This window comes from Melopsittacus undulatus, chromosome Z (genome assembly GCF_012275295.1).
Source record: "Melopsittacus undulatus isolate bMelUnd1 chromosome Z, bMelUnd1.mat.Z, whole genome shotgun sequence".
NCBI classification, from domain to species: domain Eukaryota; kingdom Metazoa; phylum Chordata; class Aves; order Psittaciformes; family Psittaculidae; genus Melopsittacus; species Melopsittacus undulatus.
The window spans coordinates 72,271,520-72,289,000 of record NC_047557.1 but is presented as its reverse complement, the minus strand read 5'-3'; the positions used below and the strand labels follow the sequence as shown (position 1 = coordinate 72,289,000).

Here is a 17,481-nt window from a genome sequence, read left to right as displayed (position 1 = left end):
CAGAAGCTCCTACTTCATCTTTATGTGAAGGGATCATTCCAACAGTTGGTGCCAGTCTTTGATTTTTATGAGATGAAATTTAATTATGAGCTAACTCACTCAGTGCACTTATTATCCAAATCTGACCTTGTCAATTATAACAATATGCAATATATTGTTATGTATAGAATATGTTACTATATACGGACTTGAAGCCTGAACTGATCTAACTCCATATCCTTCCCAGAGCCTCAGGGCTGGGTATACAAGTTCTGTGAACCTGCAATGGAAGGTGTTCAGGTGAGCCATGCCATCACTGACCTTGTAGAATTAAAGGATTCCTCCTTCATAATCCAGAAAAACACCAGTGTGATTGGGATCATCTCCTATGGGGAAGGATTCTGTCCCCTTAGTGAAATGCCCAGTAAGCAAACTCAAAGTTCTTAAAGCACCAGGATGCTCTGTTCCAGTCCACTGGCAAGTTTTGGTGTCTCCTTTCCTGTCAATGGAATGATATGCTGCACCAACCCACCATCCTGCTCCAGTGTAGAGCAGGTCCACTTCCCAGTAATGGCTCCCGGAGAGGAAGGCTTCTGTGCTTAGCCCTTGCCATAACTTTGAATCTCTGGGGACCACAAGGGTAGAACAACCTCCTCCAGTTACAGCTTACTATGAGTCAGTCATCAGACAGTTACAGCATCAGGGGAAGACTGTCATGCTCCTAGCTTCACAAAGCCAGGAGAAAAAGAAATCTCTCGTGAAACTGAACAAGTTTGAAATTACAGTCACACAGGACAGGTCAAAAAGCTACAAGACTTTGAAGAGAAGATTTTTCTTTGAAGACACTGTCCTACAACTTTAATACTGAATTGTTACATGTCTCACAACGGTTTTCCTTTCCTATATCTCAATAGTTCACTGTGGTGTTTTCTGTTTTCATGTTACAGAAATAACCCCAACACTCCCTTTGAAAACATGATCTGGCACCCTTAAACAGCCCCCTTCACTCTTTCTGTCAAGCCTGATGAAACCACTGCCGGGTACTTACAGGATATAGGTTTAATAAGCACATCTATTTTTTCTTGTAAGTGAAATACACAGGACAAGACAGGATCCCCGCCAGAACGCACACACCGCAGAGCAAGGACAGCTCCACCACTAGGTAAAGACCGCAGCAAAGTTTCGTTGTGTTCAGTCCTCCGATTAGCTCGTTATGCTGCACAGTAGTTCCTCCTGCCGGCAGAGCAGGGGCTATGTCAGACACGAACCTAGCGGTTGTGGTTGAGGCAGGGTCTGCCAGGACACTACAGCATGGAAATAGATTAATACATTGGCTAGGACCCTTGGGGGGAAATCCCAACAGTGAAAAAATAAAACCACAATGTTGTAAAAGCAATCTAAAGAATAAAATTCCAACCTCCCACACGAACAATCTCTCCATATCCAGGATCAGCTGTTTCCTATGTGGAGATACGTTGCTAGCACACACAGCAGAATGCCAAGGCTGCTCACAGCAGTGGAAACTTCCAAGTCTGCTACAGTGCAAGGATGTGAAAATGTACCACAGGCTTTCCCATGAAGAATGGGATCCTTTGGCTTCTGTCAGGGCATAAGCATGTGGCCGCACACCCTTCCCAAAAAGGGTGAATGTCATTAGCAAAGAGAAACTGACATTTCCCTGTAGGCAAAAGGAAAAGCACTGCCCCCTCCAGTAAAATCACGGCTATTGCTCAGGGTGATTAGGATCTCTTTCTGCTAAAGAAATGAGACAATTTAGGCTTCCTCCTGTTGTTTCCAAGAGGGTTACCCTTCCTCAGACCTTCATATTACACTGCAAAAAGGAAGACCTGATACAGGTCTTCAAGATTGAAAGATTCATGTGACTCTCTTCCATGTATGTTTAAAATTATTATTCATTTCATACAGACCTGAAATCAGTGCTATAGCAGGAGCACCTGACAGCTCAACAATCAGGAAACAAACTGGTTCACCAAAATACCAACAGAAAGAACATTTAAAAGCACTGAGATAGATGCTCCTTACATAAAGAAGGATCTACAGAGAAGGTGACTAGAGCAGTTTAAGAGGTAGAAAGAGACCATACAATACCACCTCCAGCAACTGAATAGGATCAGCATGCTCCTGTATTTGTCTGGTCTGATGTGAGAAGGCCTCTAGGTCTGCAGGCTTCTCTCAACAGGCCTTCAGCTGCTGGTCATGTGCTTCCAGGGCTTGTTGAGACTTTCCATCAATGAAGTTTTGTGTCAGACTCCGTTCTTCCCAAAGAAGTGACTGGAACTCAGTTACTGAGAGCTGTCTTTTGCTCATAATGGCATGTGCCTATAGATGAAGCAGAAAAGCATCCCCCCATACTCAACAGACTGTAAGCATTTCAGGCATTTATCTCCCAGGCTTACAATGTTATGTTTTGGTTGGATTTTACTGATTTGAAAGATCTCTTGAGAAACGGGTGCTTGCCCTTTAAGGGGGCACAGCCAGGATTTACCTGGGGATGTCCTGGATGGAAAAGCTTGAGGGCAGGTTCCAAGATGCTTAGTTATGATGAAAATGCTGTTTTCAGGAAGAATGTAACAGAGTCAGGTATTAACTGCTAAAAGCAGCAGACCAGGTCCTTCAGTAGTAACAGTCTGCCACCTTTTAAAGCAAGCTATTGACAAGGAGGGGCTAGGAAAATTTCCAAAACAAAGTAACTTCAAACCATAATGTCCCAAACTTCTGCAGATTTCCCACCAGTTCCAACTGATTTTCTGTAACAGAGATCCTTAGAGATCTCCCTTAAAGCAAAAGCCGTTTCATGATCTATAAATGAGGTGGAGCTTAGCATATGTTCCCATTCTTCAGACAGAATAAACAGAGCTGTTGTGTTTACTCAAATCTGAAGTCAGACTATTCACTAACGCAGTTCAGTGCAATGCAGGTTACATCACAGGAGCTGTAATAACATCTGTAGCTGGGGCTATGTACTATTCATCCACAAAAAAAAATCCAACATTGTTCTTCCAGAGGTGTTCGGCTGATCAGTGCACGAGAGCCAGGCTTCTGGAGACTCTTTTCTCTCCTTTTGATAGCAATATGTGGTGGTGAATACAGGGAATACGCTCTTTTCCTGAGAAGCAGTAGCTCTCTGGGTCTTTGAATAGCTATAAAGAAAACAAAATGTCTCTCCTTGGAAAATGACCAATGGAAAAGCAAATCACTTTACCTTCAGATCACCCTGCTCTATGCTCCTTCTGTTACCAGCTTCTTGCTCTGTTCTGTCTTCTAGATCCTTCAAGCAAAATACCATGGGCTCCTACACAGCAACAAAATGAAATAAAACAGTTTCATGACAACACCTGTAAAAAACAGATGTCAGTATCCAGCTGGCTTTCCATACAGAGAAATATGCCACTGAAATGCTCAGTTTATGAGGGTTGTTAAGGCCAGTAGGGATGAACAGGAGGATTTCCACACTTCACCTACTCCTGGTAGCTAAACTGGTAACATTTGGAAAGCTGTGCAGATTAGTACCACCTTCATAAGGAACAGGGAACCATATGGTGAAAACAACATTTTCATCCTTCAATCTATGGCACCGTGCACTTCAAGACTACATGCTCATGGACTGAGCAGCTGGAGGGCAGCTAACCAAGAAGTTTTATTCAGAGGATCAGTGGAAGGCTCTGCTAGAGTCAAAACTCAGTCGATGTTCAGGATGCTTCCCACTGTACAAGGGCCCAGTCAGAAATACCCCACTGTCACCACAGTGATGCTGTAGTCCGAATGCCTGCAACAACAAACACTGACAACTTGGCTGGTAACCATGTTATCTATGGTACTTGTGTGCACTGTGATGCACTGAGCAGCACAGCAGAGTTAATGTTCTGCTGTGTCTAGCCCCACAGCATTTCACCCGCAGCCCTCTGAAATGGCTCATTCTCTGTCCCACAGCTTGAAGAGCCTTGGTGCACTTAGGGGCACATTTTTGTCATTAGTACCACCAAAGACGTAGGCAATGCTGCCCCATGCTCTTTGTGCATTTATGTTACAACGGAGCCTCTCAGTAAATACAAGATAAGCCAGCTCCAGAGCTGTAGCTGTTGCCAGTGTCCTGTTCTGCAGCTGGGATCCAGTCCAGACAATCTGCATGCACAGGTACCAGCTTACTGCAGCAAAGACTGACAAAGACCACAAAGCAAAACCAAATCTTTCTTCTTTGCTTGTAAAACACATCATGTCAAGCACTCGCTCCCTCATGACAGTGATCATATGCAAATACTTATACCAAACATTTCTGGCTGTTACTTTCCTTACAGAGGCAAATGAAAGAGCTGCTTCCTACCAGTTGAGACACTGTGTCTGCAGCACTGGCAAGCCACCCATGTCATTCACCCTGAGGAACCAATTCCATAAACATGCCTTTAGGGGACTGCCTGCATGCCCCAACTCCCTCAAGTGAAAACGCTGTAAAGGCAAGGATTTCTAAGAGATGAGATGCCAGTCAGGCTCACAGGACACATATCAAGTGCACAGCATGCTGACCCCATATTCTGCATTCAGACAGGGGGTGTCCTTCCAGTTGATTTTATACACTCTTGGATCCAGGCATGAGCAGGCTGATGGACCTTGCACCATGGTTCTCATCTCCATAAGCATCCACAGCTAGCATTTGCTGAAAGCACCAGGGAAGATTGTCACATGCTGCCTGGCTAGAGTCACATCGCTGGGGCTATACAGAGTAACTGCTCACAGCAAACAGAATCATTGGTCAGAATACCACCTCTTGGGCTACTTCTAGTAGTCTGTGCTGAAATCTCTGCAGCGCTAAGCCAGTAGATGTCAGCAGATCTCTTAGAGACAGCGTCAGAGGGGACTCAAGTTTCTAAACCCTGCTCACTTCCGATTTTGGTCATCAGCAGCATCTGCTCCCCTGCGTTCAACAGCCCCCCAGGCAATCAGCGCCAACCCTTTGCAGAGGGATCATGCAGGGAAGCCCTACTTTATTCTGAGTCAAGCAAACTTTCAGGAATCTTTTGTTTGTGTCCATATATTTCCAGTAATCTTGTTTTACGCAGATTAGAAAAAAAGTCTTACTAGTGCTACATCAGTTCAATTTTCACATTCAAGTTTGGCTTTCCTGAAAAACAAAGTAATTTTGAAGGTTCTAATTGTGCTGGCACTGGAGGTACTTTGTGTTCTAGATTTTCCATTAGGTAAATGAAAGCAGGAATTCCTCTGTGGCTTAATTGCTCACTATTTCATTTAAAAATACGGGAAATCATTCTAGGCTGTCAGAAATGTATTGGTGCATAGGTTTCTTACTAATTTTACTAAGTAAGATAAACTCTCAAACATCTACCTTTCAAACTATGCTTTCTGCAACATCGTGGAAAGATAGCATGTGTTAAAAAAGAGACAGAATTAGGATATAATGAAAACTTTATATTTCTTGTAGTGTTTCTGAGTTGGTTGTGTACTAGCAGACTCCTTCAACACACATATTTTAAAACACTGAAAATCAAAGTATCTCTGACAAATAGGAATGAAGAAAAGCAAAGGCAATCCATTCTTTTTACACCACAGTTGTTAATACTGATGATAGATCTTGGGCTGCCCAGTCCTCTGAGCTAGATGACCAAGACTGCAGGGACAGTGACTTTCCATTTGTGGGCACTGTACAGAATCAGTTTGGTTGAATGTTCACAAGTCCACGTGGCCTGATGGGATTCATCCCAGAGCACTGAAGGAACTGATGGATGTTACAGCAGAACCCTTCTCCATCATCTGCCAAAGGTCTTGGGAGTCTGGGGAGGTCTCTGCTAACTTGTAGTTGGCCAGTGTTATTCCAATTTACAGCAAGGGCATGAAGAAAGGCATAGGAAACAACAGACCTGTTAGTCTAACCTCAGTATCTGGAGAAATTATGGAAGAGATCATAGTGGGTGCTGTTGAAAGGCATTTAAAGGACAATGCAATCCCCAGGCACAGTCAGCATGGGTTCACAATGGGGAAGTCTTTGTTAATTAATTTGATATCCCTCTATGATAAGGTCACCCATGCAGGGGATGAAAGGAAGGTGGTGGCTGTAGTTGTTATGGATTTCAGTAAGGCTTTTGATACTGTCTCTCAGAGCATCCCTCTGGGCAAGTTGTCCAGCTGTGGGATAAGCAGATTCATGGTGCACTGAGTGGTGGACTGGCTGAAGGTCAGGGCCTGAAGGGTTGTAGTAAATGGGGCTACATGTGGCTGGCCACTGGTCACCAGTGGTGTTCCTCAGGGCTCAGTTCCAGGGTCAGTGCTGTCCAGTATTTGTATCAACGATCTGGAGTTGCATGTACTGTTAGCAGGTTTGCTGACGATACTGAACAGAGATGCTGTTGACTCTCTCAAGGGATAAGGGGCCTTGCAGGGGGGGAATCAAGACAGATTGGAGCATGTGGTAGTGAATGAATGGGATGAAATTTAACAGGTCCAAATTCTCAATTCCGGACCTGGGACAGAGGAGCACCAGACACAAATACAAATTGTGGGAATGGTTCAAACTGCATCAGAGGAGATTCAGACAACATTAGGAAACATTTCTTTACAGAGAGGATTGTCAAACACTGGAATAGGCTTCCTAGAGAGGTGGTGGATGCCCCAAACCTGTCAGTGTTGAAGAGGCATTTGGACTATGCCCTTACAGCAATGCTTTGACTTTTGGTCAGCCCTGAACTGGTCAGACAGTTGGACTAGGTGAATCATGTGGCAGAAGGGCAGAGCTGTCTGCACACTGTAGAGTCACAAGGAGACAACTTGGCAGCAGTACTGTCCTTAGCTGTGTCTGTACTGTGCTCTCATTGCCACAGCTGCCAGGAAACTGGTTCAGCTCAGCAATAACCAGTGACCCTGCCACTGCTGAGGGGAAGCACTGTGTTGGGATGGGGGAAGGCAAAGGGGAGGAGGGATGAGGGTATGTAGAACTCATTGTGCTGCTGACGGTTTTGTGCTATGGTCCTAAAACAAGATCAAAATGCAAGCATGTCTTTCCATTTCTCCTTTCTGTAGAGCTACCTACCCAATAGTCCATGAACTGAGGGCAGAAATTCAAGCAACCAAGCTGTCATATGTCAGTAACAGATCCATCTGTGTTTCTGAAGCTCTTGCTGAGATTCGCCTTGTCATCAAAGGGGATGCAAAACCCATCAGAAGCAAAGTTATGCACTCACTTTGGAGAGATAACTGCCAAATCCTGCTTCTTAGGCAATCCCCAGGAAGGCAGGCTTTGGTATACATGGATTCTTAAGAAATATCCTCCTTAATCAGCATGAGGAAATCTTATGTGTGCTCCAGGCTTCTGATACCCTGGGAAAGATTTACAAGGCATATAATGAGTTCTTTTCTTAATAGATTAGGACAGATAATACCTCTTGCTTCAGGCATGGAGTTCTTGCAAAAATCACTTCTGCCTGCCGCAACAGAAAGAGCACCGTGTGCAGTTCTGGTGCCCCCAACATGAGAAGCACATGGAGCTGTTTGAGCAAGTCAAGAGGAGGCCATGAGGATGAAGACAAGCACTAAACACTGTGACAGACCACAAAACATGCCCCACAGTACAAACCATACAGTTTGTACACGTAGTACATGGTGAGTTTAGACTAATTCTGTTGCCAGGAAGACGAGTTTTCTGTTGCTGGGAATACTGCCTAATCCAGCAGAGCTCACAGGAATTGGATTTGGTTGCTGCCTGTGATCAACCTGGTGCCCAGAATCTCGCACAGGCTGTGCTGCACCACAGAAGTTGTTAGCAGCACACACATATTTGCTGGAGCTGTCAGGAAATAGAATCCAGAGAGAAAGGGACAAAATCCTGGTACAGAGGCAGCAGCTAAGCTGATGTCAGCTTCACTTGAGTTCATCTTGTCACTAGTTCTGCAGGGCTCAGTTTTATGGCCAGTCCTCTTTAATGTTTGTATAGATTATCTGGATGCAAGAGTCATAGAATCACAGAACCAACCAAGCTGGAAAAGACCTTTAGGATCATCAAGTCCAACTGTAGCTCCAGCACTGCCAAGGCCACCACTAAACTCACCGAGGGCCTTGTCTGCACAGTGTGTGAACACTTTCAGGGGCGGTGATTCCACCACTGCTTTGGGCAGCCTGTTCCAATGCCTGAACACCCTTTGAGGAAAGCAATTGTCCCTAATATCCAGTTTAAATCTCCCCTGGAGCAGCTTGAGGCCATTTCCTCTTGTCCTATCACTTTTTACTTGGGAGAAGAGACCACCCAACCAGTTTTCTATCCATCTAAGTCTCCACTCATCCAACCTGGATGTAATACTGTAGCAAACAGTGCTGAAATCCTTGCCACAGTGCGGACAAAGGGCACCTCCACTCTCCCTCCAGGAATAAATCCAGCTGCTTTGTCACAAAAAAAGCATGGTAGAGGCAGACACAGTCTGCATGATTTACATTTGGTAAATCCATGCCAACAGCAGCTTCTCTTTGATGTACAAAGAAATACGCGTTTGGAGGAGTTGCTCCATAATGTTCCCAAAAATCAAAGTCAGCATGACTGACCTGTAGTTTCTTTGAGCATCAATCCAGTATTTTCTGAAGGCTGATGGAAGGTTTGACATTCTCCAGTTGTTGGGACCTCTCCAGTCTGTGAGATTTCTAATTCAATAGGGAGCTGTTTAATAAACAGCAGCTCTCTAAGCACTCTCAGATGCAGCACATCTGGTCCAACAGAAGGGTTGTTGTGGAGGAGAAAACTAACATGAAAAGCCAGCTCTGTTTGGCAGTCTGAATATCTTATTCTTACTTGGATTTCCCTGGAAATTGGCAGCACTGCATTTTGACTGTCCATATTTGAGATCATTCCAGAAAGAAGCTCTTAACATAAAATCCTACTGCTCTGTTCAGGGGAAAGAGGAGGAGGACTTCTTTGAAGACTGATAATTGTACCAAAATCTGAACATCATTTTCCTGAGACCTCATTAAGGCCAACTCTTTGTAATCACAGGAAACAATGTCACATAAACCCTTTCACAAAGGAATTTAAGTTCTTAAAAGAGCTTCTTAATCTCACTAGTCTAGCTGGAAAGCTGTTCGGGATATTTTTGTCTAATTTGTCTCCTAAGCATGCACACACACACACACACACACACACACAACTTGCATCCATTTGCTTTTGGACAGACACTGTTCCTTCTCTTACAGCACTACTCTCCCTCTCTAGTGGTCAGTCTCAATAACTAATACATAATTATTTTTCTCTGTCAGTATTTAGTCTGTTGAACTGAAGCACAAGGTTGTAGCTTTGGCTACATGTATGTTGGGTTCCCTATTGCTCATCGAATGCAAGCTTCCTCCCAATTTCAATCTGCATTACTTGGCTGCAGATGGCCAGAACTGTATATGCAATACTGACTATATACCATGACTAAGTAGATCATGAAAATACACAGAAAATAGATACAGAATTTATGTGACATTTGCAGATCATCAGTATTCAATCTATTTGCATGTTTTGTTTTATACCTTTTCACATTTACCCTGCACGAATCATCAGGATATGTCAAACACACATTTAAGTTCACTACTGCCCAGGAGGTGCTGTGGTACCCCTTTAATATAGAGAGGCCTTACAGATTGACCTGGGTAGACCAGAGAGAGCTGGGCAGTCACTGACCACAGGCAATTTAACAAGAGAAAAGTGCCAATTCTCCCCCAGGGATGGGGTAATTCTGGTTATACACAAAAACTGGGAAGTGTGAGCCTGGGAAGCAGCTCCGTGGAAAGAGATTGGGGTTTTGGGTTGATAGTAAGTTGAATGTGAGACAGCAGCGTGCCCTGGCAGCCAAAAGGGCAGCTGTACCCTGGGATGCATCAAGCACAGACAGCTAGCTGGTTGATGGAGGTAACTGGCCACCCTGCACAGAACTGGTGTGGTCTCATCTCAAGTTCTGGGTGCCTCAATATTAGGACATCAAGGGCAAGACATCCAGGAAGTGGTTGAGATCACAGTTTGTTCAGCTTAGAGAAGGCTAAAGGGCGACCTCATGGCAGTCTACAGCTTCCTCAAGAGGAGCAGCTGCTGATCTCCTTTCTCTGGTGACCAGCGACAGGACACAAGGAAATAGAATGAAGCTGCATCCAGGAAGTTCAGACTGGAAATGAGGAACAGGTTCTTCACTGAGAGGGTGGTTGATCACTGGAAAAGGATCCCTGGGGAAGTGGTCCTGGCACCAAGCCCATCAGAATTCAAAGAGCAACTGAACAACATTCTCAGCCATATGGCTTAGTTTTAGGTAGTCCTGAGAGAAGCAGGGAGTTGGACTCAATGAACCTTATAGGGCACTTCCAACTTGAGCTATTCTAAACTATTCACCAGGAAACCCAGCTCTGCCCTCAGGGTCTTGCCGGTATCAGGTGTAATCAGTCACCCGGACTGTCATGTTTCATCATTGTCACTGATGCTTTACAAGCATCCGTGACACCAGTGGATCTTTAAATGGGTCTGAGCACCATCAACACCTGCTATTGAGGAAGCTGCATAAATGAAAATCTTTTAAATAACTACATTCATCAACATAATTTACATAATTTCATTGAAACCTAAACCAAACTTCTTGTTTCATCACCACCTTTGTGTGGCCCTGGCTAATGAAACTCCCTACAATTCAGTTTCATCCTCTACTCAGGATGCCTTTTTTACCATCATTAGAGCATTGTAAAGTGTAACACCTGCATCTTCAGCTGAAAGACAATGCAAATAGTAAGTCTAAGGAGTGCCTCCATTCCTGCACGTTTCCTTTTGACTAGTAATATCTTCAGAAAGCTGATGTTCTAGGCAAGACTTTTTGAGTTCTATGAATTAGTTATTTCACACTTTCAACAGTATGACACAACATTTCATATGGTTTTCTTACGATCTCTCAAAGAGGATTTAAAAGGTCTGTCCTGCACTAATGGTGGCAAAACTTTCCCCATCACGTGTCTGTGGCCAATACCTAGAGTTGTGCAATTATGCACAGACAATGAGAGTGAAGAGAGGAAACACCTCTCATTGCACCATGAGTGCACCACTTCCTAAGAGAAAGAACAGGACAGAGCTGTGTAAGTGTACATCATACATTTATTACTGAACAACTCTCTCAACTCCGAAATTGGGCACAGGGATTAAAAATAATTCATTGCACTACCTAGTAAAGCATTACTAGTAACTCTCATAAAAAATGTACAAATTTTGTTAAAAATTTATCAAGCCTTCAAATGATTTGGTTACAGATATTTATAATACATTTAAAACTACATGTTAAATGATACAATAGCATATGATTTAAAGAAAACACTTGACAAAATACAATTCCAACAAAACCCATAAGCGATCATTATCATTAGCAAATCTGAAACACACGTAGGAAAATGAGGTAACGATGTACCAAAGGAAAACAACACAGCTCTTACAAAGGCCCAAAGATAACTCAGTCAAAAATGTGCTGTCTAAAGTTAAAAAAGTTGGTAAATCTCATCCCAAGAATTACACAATGCAGTAACAGCTGTGAAATCACATTCAGGAGCCTGTACAAAATGGCATACAACAAAAAGGCTTTATTTTTTTTTGTAAAGCCACAAAAAGAGACATTGGAATTATCTGTAGGCCTTGTTATCCACCAGAATGTCAAACTGGCAGTTTATGAAACAAAAACAACCCCAAAGCAGTGACAACATGATAAAGCAAACATGTTACAGTTTTTCTTGTTTTCATTGGGAAGAAAGAGCCAGCTGATGGCAGAAAGGCAACAAACACCAGAACAGCGTTGCTGAGTTTGGGGGCTGCCAGGCACGGTGTCAAAGCTGCGGCACCGCACACAGATGTGCGCAGCACCTGGATGCGCACCCCCCTCCCTCAGCAGCAGGAGGACGCGGCCGTCGCTTCCTGCGCTGTCCTGAACATCCCCATGTGCTGCCGCTCGCACACACCAGCCTCAAGAACCAAGTCTACAAGCATCTACAGGAGTCCCACACAAACCACAGGACCCTTCCAGAAGAGATGAGCCATGAGAGTGCAATGATTTATTTCAGGGCTTTACTGGCTCGGACCCTTCGTCTCCCACCACCTCACAGGGTTTTAATGGGGAACAAGGGACATCACACATCAGGGTATCTCTAATTTCAGAGAAAGGACCACTTTCCCTTGGCCTTAGAAAAATGTGTCTTGTTCATCTGTATCTAGCTTAGAACAAGTGGCCCCTTTCCATGCTCTGAACTGACTAACGAGCACAGTTGTGTGATATGCTGAAATCCGTACACACAGAACTTTCTCTTTTGTGGTTCTATAGAAAAGCCCGAGTTTTGTAAGACATATGTGGCTTATGCTTCTTAAACAACATGATTTTATATTTGTTAAAAAAATAAATTCTATTACATGTAATTTAACCTGCTATGTGTTACTGTGAAAAGCCTGTTCTTTAACTCCACTGCAGTAGGTGAGAAATTCTAATACTCTGAAGTTCACGTAACAGTGTTTTTATTTATTTAGTGTTTTTAAATACAGACAGGTATGGAAAGACTCATTGGTTCTGAGAACTACCTGCATAACCAAACAGAAGGAAGAGCATCTGAAATAGGGCAAAATTGTGCTTTCACTTTATCTGCACCAAGAGCCATGGCTGGTCTGTAGAATCCTCAAAGAGGGATATCAGCATGGAGAAAATCCAATGCTGTTTGAATTATAACAAATACTAACGCATAGCAGCATAAAAAAGCATGAGAAATGATCAAGAACGGATGTAAAGCTGAGCCGGGCAGCAAGATGCAGCAATATTGCTGATTGTGCCACTTGCAGTGCTGCAACCCAAACAATGACACTATATTTAGGAGAAAAAAATTGTCATAGAAAGTGCATCCTTTGAGTAGCTACGGTATAGGCAGACCTAAATATTTTACTAGAACATACTGATGATGTTCACAGTCTGAATGTTATAAAGGAAGCTCTTATATTTTTCCGCAGTAGCCCCAAAAATAGCTATTCAGAGCACCTGAATGGAAGTTATCACCTCCTGTTCCCCAGCACTGTTCTAGAAGGTGCTGTTCCAATTTTCTCCTACAGTGGAGTGCTTTGGAAACTTGATTGCAAAAACGAAGGGAGTTCCTTCTTCACAGTACACTCACTCTTCATGAAATAAGGAAGGGCAGGAAGCAGCATCATGGCAACTGAATTCTGCAACTAGTGACCAAAACCCATCTTCTGTGGTACAATGAAGGAAATAAGAATTTCTGCTTCTCTGAGAAAAGGCTAAAAAAGTTTTATTTTATTCACTGCAGAAATAAAACTGTAACCTTTTACAAGTTATTTTAGTTGTATACAAACTCCCTTGTAAATTGCAATGAATGTATGCGATTAAAGCCAATATTTATAAGCTAAAAGATTATGTTCTTAGCAAGTACAATGCCCAAAAGTGAAGAGCTGTTGCATAAGACCCTCAGTCCTTTCTGCTTCCTTTCATGGAGGAAGCACGTAACTGGAAAACCCAGCTAGAAAAATTTAAAAAGATAAAAGCATTGATATTCATATTAGCAACTGAAAGTATTAATATTGCTAAATGATTTGTGCGATATTGCAACTTTATATTGATAAAATAACTTGTAAATAAGCCGTTTAAAAATCCAGACTTTTAAACGTACGCTAATAACCCCAAGGTCACTCATGTATGAACAATCACTGCGCTCTTTAGTGGTACACATTTAAAGCCTCCAGTGAGGGGGAAGCATAACAGCTGTTGGAGTAGTAGGTAGAAAGGTCTTTATACCTGTAAGTACATTGGAGAGGAAATACTAAATGTCTGTAATTGCTGCACCCATCGCATTCAGTGTGCAACTGCAAACACAAGGAAAGGAACCAGTGTACAGTACTAGTACTGTTTAAATAACACACAAGATTATACATTGCAGCATAATTATTACTACACACATACGTTCTCAGGACATGCTGGTATATAGGTTCTCAGACACACATGCACACTCAGTCACATGCATGCGCCGCACACCCTCTCACAAGCAAACACACACTCGCACCATCCATTCCCACTCACAGTATCTGAAGGCTCTATATAAGGTAGATTGCTATATGGTCTGGAGCTACCATTTTTTTTTTTTTTCCTTTTTTTTTTATACAAAAGCACAGGCTAAAAGATCACATCCACAGTAATCTCGCAGCAACACTCGGAATGATCACACAAAAACCAGGGAATGTTAGTGCACACACAAAAGTAAGCTAAAAAACCCAACCAACCAAACAAACCCAAAAATAAAAATCTTTGGAGTTCCACTCACTCTGTTAGTATAACAATCCCATAACTGTGAAGACTAGTTATAAGCTTTATAATTGATTAAGTCACACAGTGCAAAGTAAGGTCCATAAACCTTCTGTGTAAAGGGCAGGCTGGAAGCCGTATGGGTAAGTTCAATAGATAGTTCGTATATACACGTGACAGGAACACCCAAACCAGGTTTGTGCTCTTAGATTGGTCATTCTGAATCACGGTGCACTTCTGAAGCATCAGCTCTACAAATCGGGCAGGTCCGATTTGCCTGCAAAAGCAGAAACAGAAGACAGTTTACTGCACTGGCACACACTGTTGAGGTGATTTGTATATGACACTGACATCTGTGAGCACTGAAAAGCTACTCAAGATTACTCAAAACAAAAGCACGATTAAGGTATGATGAAGTTTGCCAATTCAAAATTATGAGTACAAAACAAAAGTGCCTTTTATCTTTAAAGTTAAAGCAAAAGAGCAAATGAGGCTTCATGTAAGTGATGGTAAGTTTATTCATACAGATTCTTAGTTACAGTATATTGCAATCAGGTAGATGTGACTCAAAAGATTACTATGTGCTGCAGAGAAACCCACCAAAACCAGACTTGGGGTGCAAATCAATGTCGTATATAAGGGTGTCACACTGTCACAAGCTCTACTGATCAAGGATCACACCTCTTCAGACCCTACTCATTCAGTTATTCCCATAGAAACACACCACATAGTCTTGGTCAAAGCTGAAAGAGCAGGGGAAAAGTGAAAGGGTTCTGTTAAAGAGAAAGGGAAGGGGAAGGAGGAGAAGGGAGAAGGGAGAAGACGACCTGACGGAACAGGTATTCAGGTAATACATGCCGTAAGGGCTAAATTGAGCAAAGCACTCACTGAAAATATGTCCTGTGACCTGTTTACTTTTATAGTTTCCTAAAAATGATAAGGAAAATGAGAAGTAGCATTCCTTAAGCTACAGTGAAAGTATTTCTGCCTTTTCATTCCCCTTTTTAAAAAAGGCTAATTTCATTTTACCAAATGGTGAGGAAAAGCCCTAAATAAATAGGTAACGTATTTGATAAAACACTTCCTTAGTGAAGGGCTGAGTGAAGGAAACTTGTCCCAAATCCCGTATTTGTATAGTTCCCAGAACTGCAGGACTAACCACTGTCAACTCCATTTTTTTCTAACATGGCCAAAGTTTTCAGTGAAGATACAAGTGAGAGCATCAGAAATGTGGCTCTGCAGGCTACACTTCAGAAACCACTGCCACAAACTTCAAACCCAAACAATAAATTCCAATAAAAGTAACATGTTATTACTGAAAACCATTATTTAATGATGCAAGTTAAAATTAGGGTGTATTTTTACTGTCAATTACTACTGTTATTATTTGTTTACAGTTTATATCGTAATTATTAGTTCATATTTTCTGTAAAGCATGAACTAGAGAATCAATTCAAAATTCTTTTCTGACTCTTTCACTAGCAGTTCTGAAATTACTTGAGGATGATGCCATTTCTTGGTCACCACTTTGTGTTCGTATTATCCCCAGTATAATGCAGCTAATATAATTTTTCAAATAGGCATATTCTTCAAAATTCAACGGAGTAATGAATCAAGAGGTATTTGCTTAGATAAATAATAAAGTATCTACCACTTGTAGCATGAAACAGAGCATTCAGTGGGAGTAATGTCCTGAAAGGAACTGACAGAAATAAATCCACTGTGCCAGGGTAAAACTACAGACACTACAGCACTGCCTTTGAATAACTTCTCACGATCCTACATGAACAGTGGGTTTAAATATAGCTGCATTCTGGTGCCCTTTGTGGAATTTATTCCCTCTTCCTGGCATTTAACGTGACTCTTTGGTGCAAAAACAGGAGTAAGATGGACATAATACTGTTATAGTCACCTTCTAACTAGCCACTCTGTCAGTCAACTTAATTTTTATACTGTAAGAAGAGAGCTGCACAATATATTAACCCAGTTAATTACAAAAACATGGCTAGAGTGAACCACATTTACAATAATGAATCTGTAGGGCTACTACAATGCTCTAAAATGCACTGTACTACTTTGGTGTGTCTTTTTCCCACATACATGTACAGCATTTCCTATAAGAATGTGAAATACAAAGGCAAGTTGTCTTTGTTCTCTGTTTTTAAACCCTTAGGGTGACGAGAGGTCAAGTTATCAAACTGTCCTTTTGAATAATGACTAACCCTTACTTTACAAAAAACAGACTTCTGGTGTACTTATAGTTAATTAAACGATTTAGGATATCAACAAATAACCAAAGGCTGTGAAATTCAACAGCTGATGGTACTCTGAAAAGCAAAAGGATAACCTCCCTCTTGTTCATTCTGTTTCCTCCACTGTATTACATCTTCTCTCACAAGTCTTTAGCCTTGCTTTAGGAAAGCATAGATTAAAGGGAGCAACCTAATGCACTGTGAAAGAATATCTCCTCTCAGTTGCTCACATTACCTAAGAAGGTAGTACTATTCACAGGGCAGATCAAACCTTTTTATGCATTAACAAGCCACACGCTTGCTTAATTGTAAGCAAGTTTAGACAGGCTGTAACTAAAATAGGCTGGTGTTACAAGTAATTTGCTATGATCTACAAAGCAAAATAATCTTTATTTCTATACACCACCTTTGTACCAATGTACCTAAACCATACATTGTAAATATATTGCCTCAGCAATCTTACACTGCAATGATTTAATTTTGTCTAGTTTACCTTGCATCCAGCTCTGGTACATATGTTGCCAAGGCAGGCAGTTTCAGATGGGTATAATTGCACCCATTTAGGTTTAGATTGTGTATTATTAAATCCATTGTTCCACCTAGCTGACACTAATACTAACAGTCTTTCATAGAATCACAAACCGGTTTGGGTTGGAAGGGATCTTAAAGCTCACCCACTTCCAATCCCCTGCCATGGGCAGGGACACCTTCACTAGACGAGACTGCTACAAGCCCCATTCCACTTGGCCTTGAGCACTGCCAGGGATGAGGCAGCCATAAATTCTCTGGGCACCCTGTGCCAGGGCCTCACCACCCTCACAGGGAAGAACTTCTGTGTAAGAGCTCATCTCAGTCTCCCCTCTGTCAGGTTAAAGCCATTCCCCCTCGTCTTGTCCCTACAGGCCCTTGTCAAAAGCCCCTCTTCAACTTTATTGTTGGCCGCTGTAGGT

At 42.3% G+C, this 17,481-nt stretch overlaps 2 protein-coding genes across 6 annotated transcripts in view; both read right to left on the bottom strand.

The window, feature by feature from the left end:
* Window positions 1–111: 111 nt before the first annotated feature.
* LOC101877714 (tripartite motif-containing protein 14) lies at window positions 112–3,286 on the bottom strand. The gene is given in 6 exon segments (XM_013127570.1): window positions 112–376; window positions 378–456; window positions 459–598; window positions 600–700; window positions 2,089–2,319; window positions 3,203–3,286. Coding segments are annotated over 6 exon segments (900 nt in total).
* A 7,794-nt stretch (window positions 3,287–11,080) lies between these two features.
* RNF38 (ring finger protein 38) overlaps window positions 11,081–17,481 on the bottom strand; it is an 84,885-nt gene continuing 78,484 nt past the window's right edge. For all 5 annotated transcript variants that reach the window (XM_034072896.1, XM_034072897.1, XM_005143438.4 and 2 more), the window contains one exon: window positions 11,081–14,556. In XM_034072896.1, the coding sequence (XP_033928787.1) occupies window positions 14,494–14,556 (63 nt within the window). In that variant the 3' untranslated portion in view covers window positions 11,081–14,493. The remainder of the gene's footprint in view (window positions 14,557–17,481) is intronic.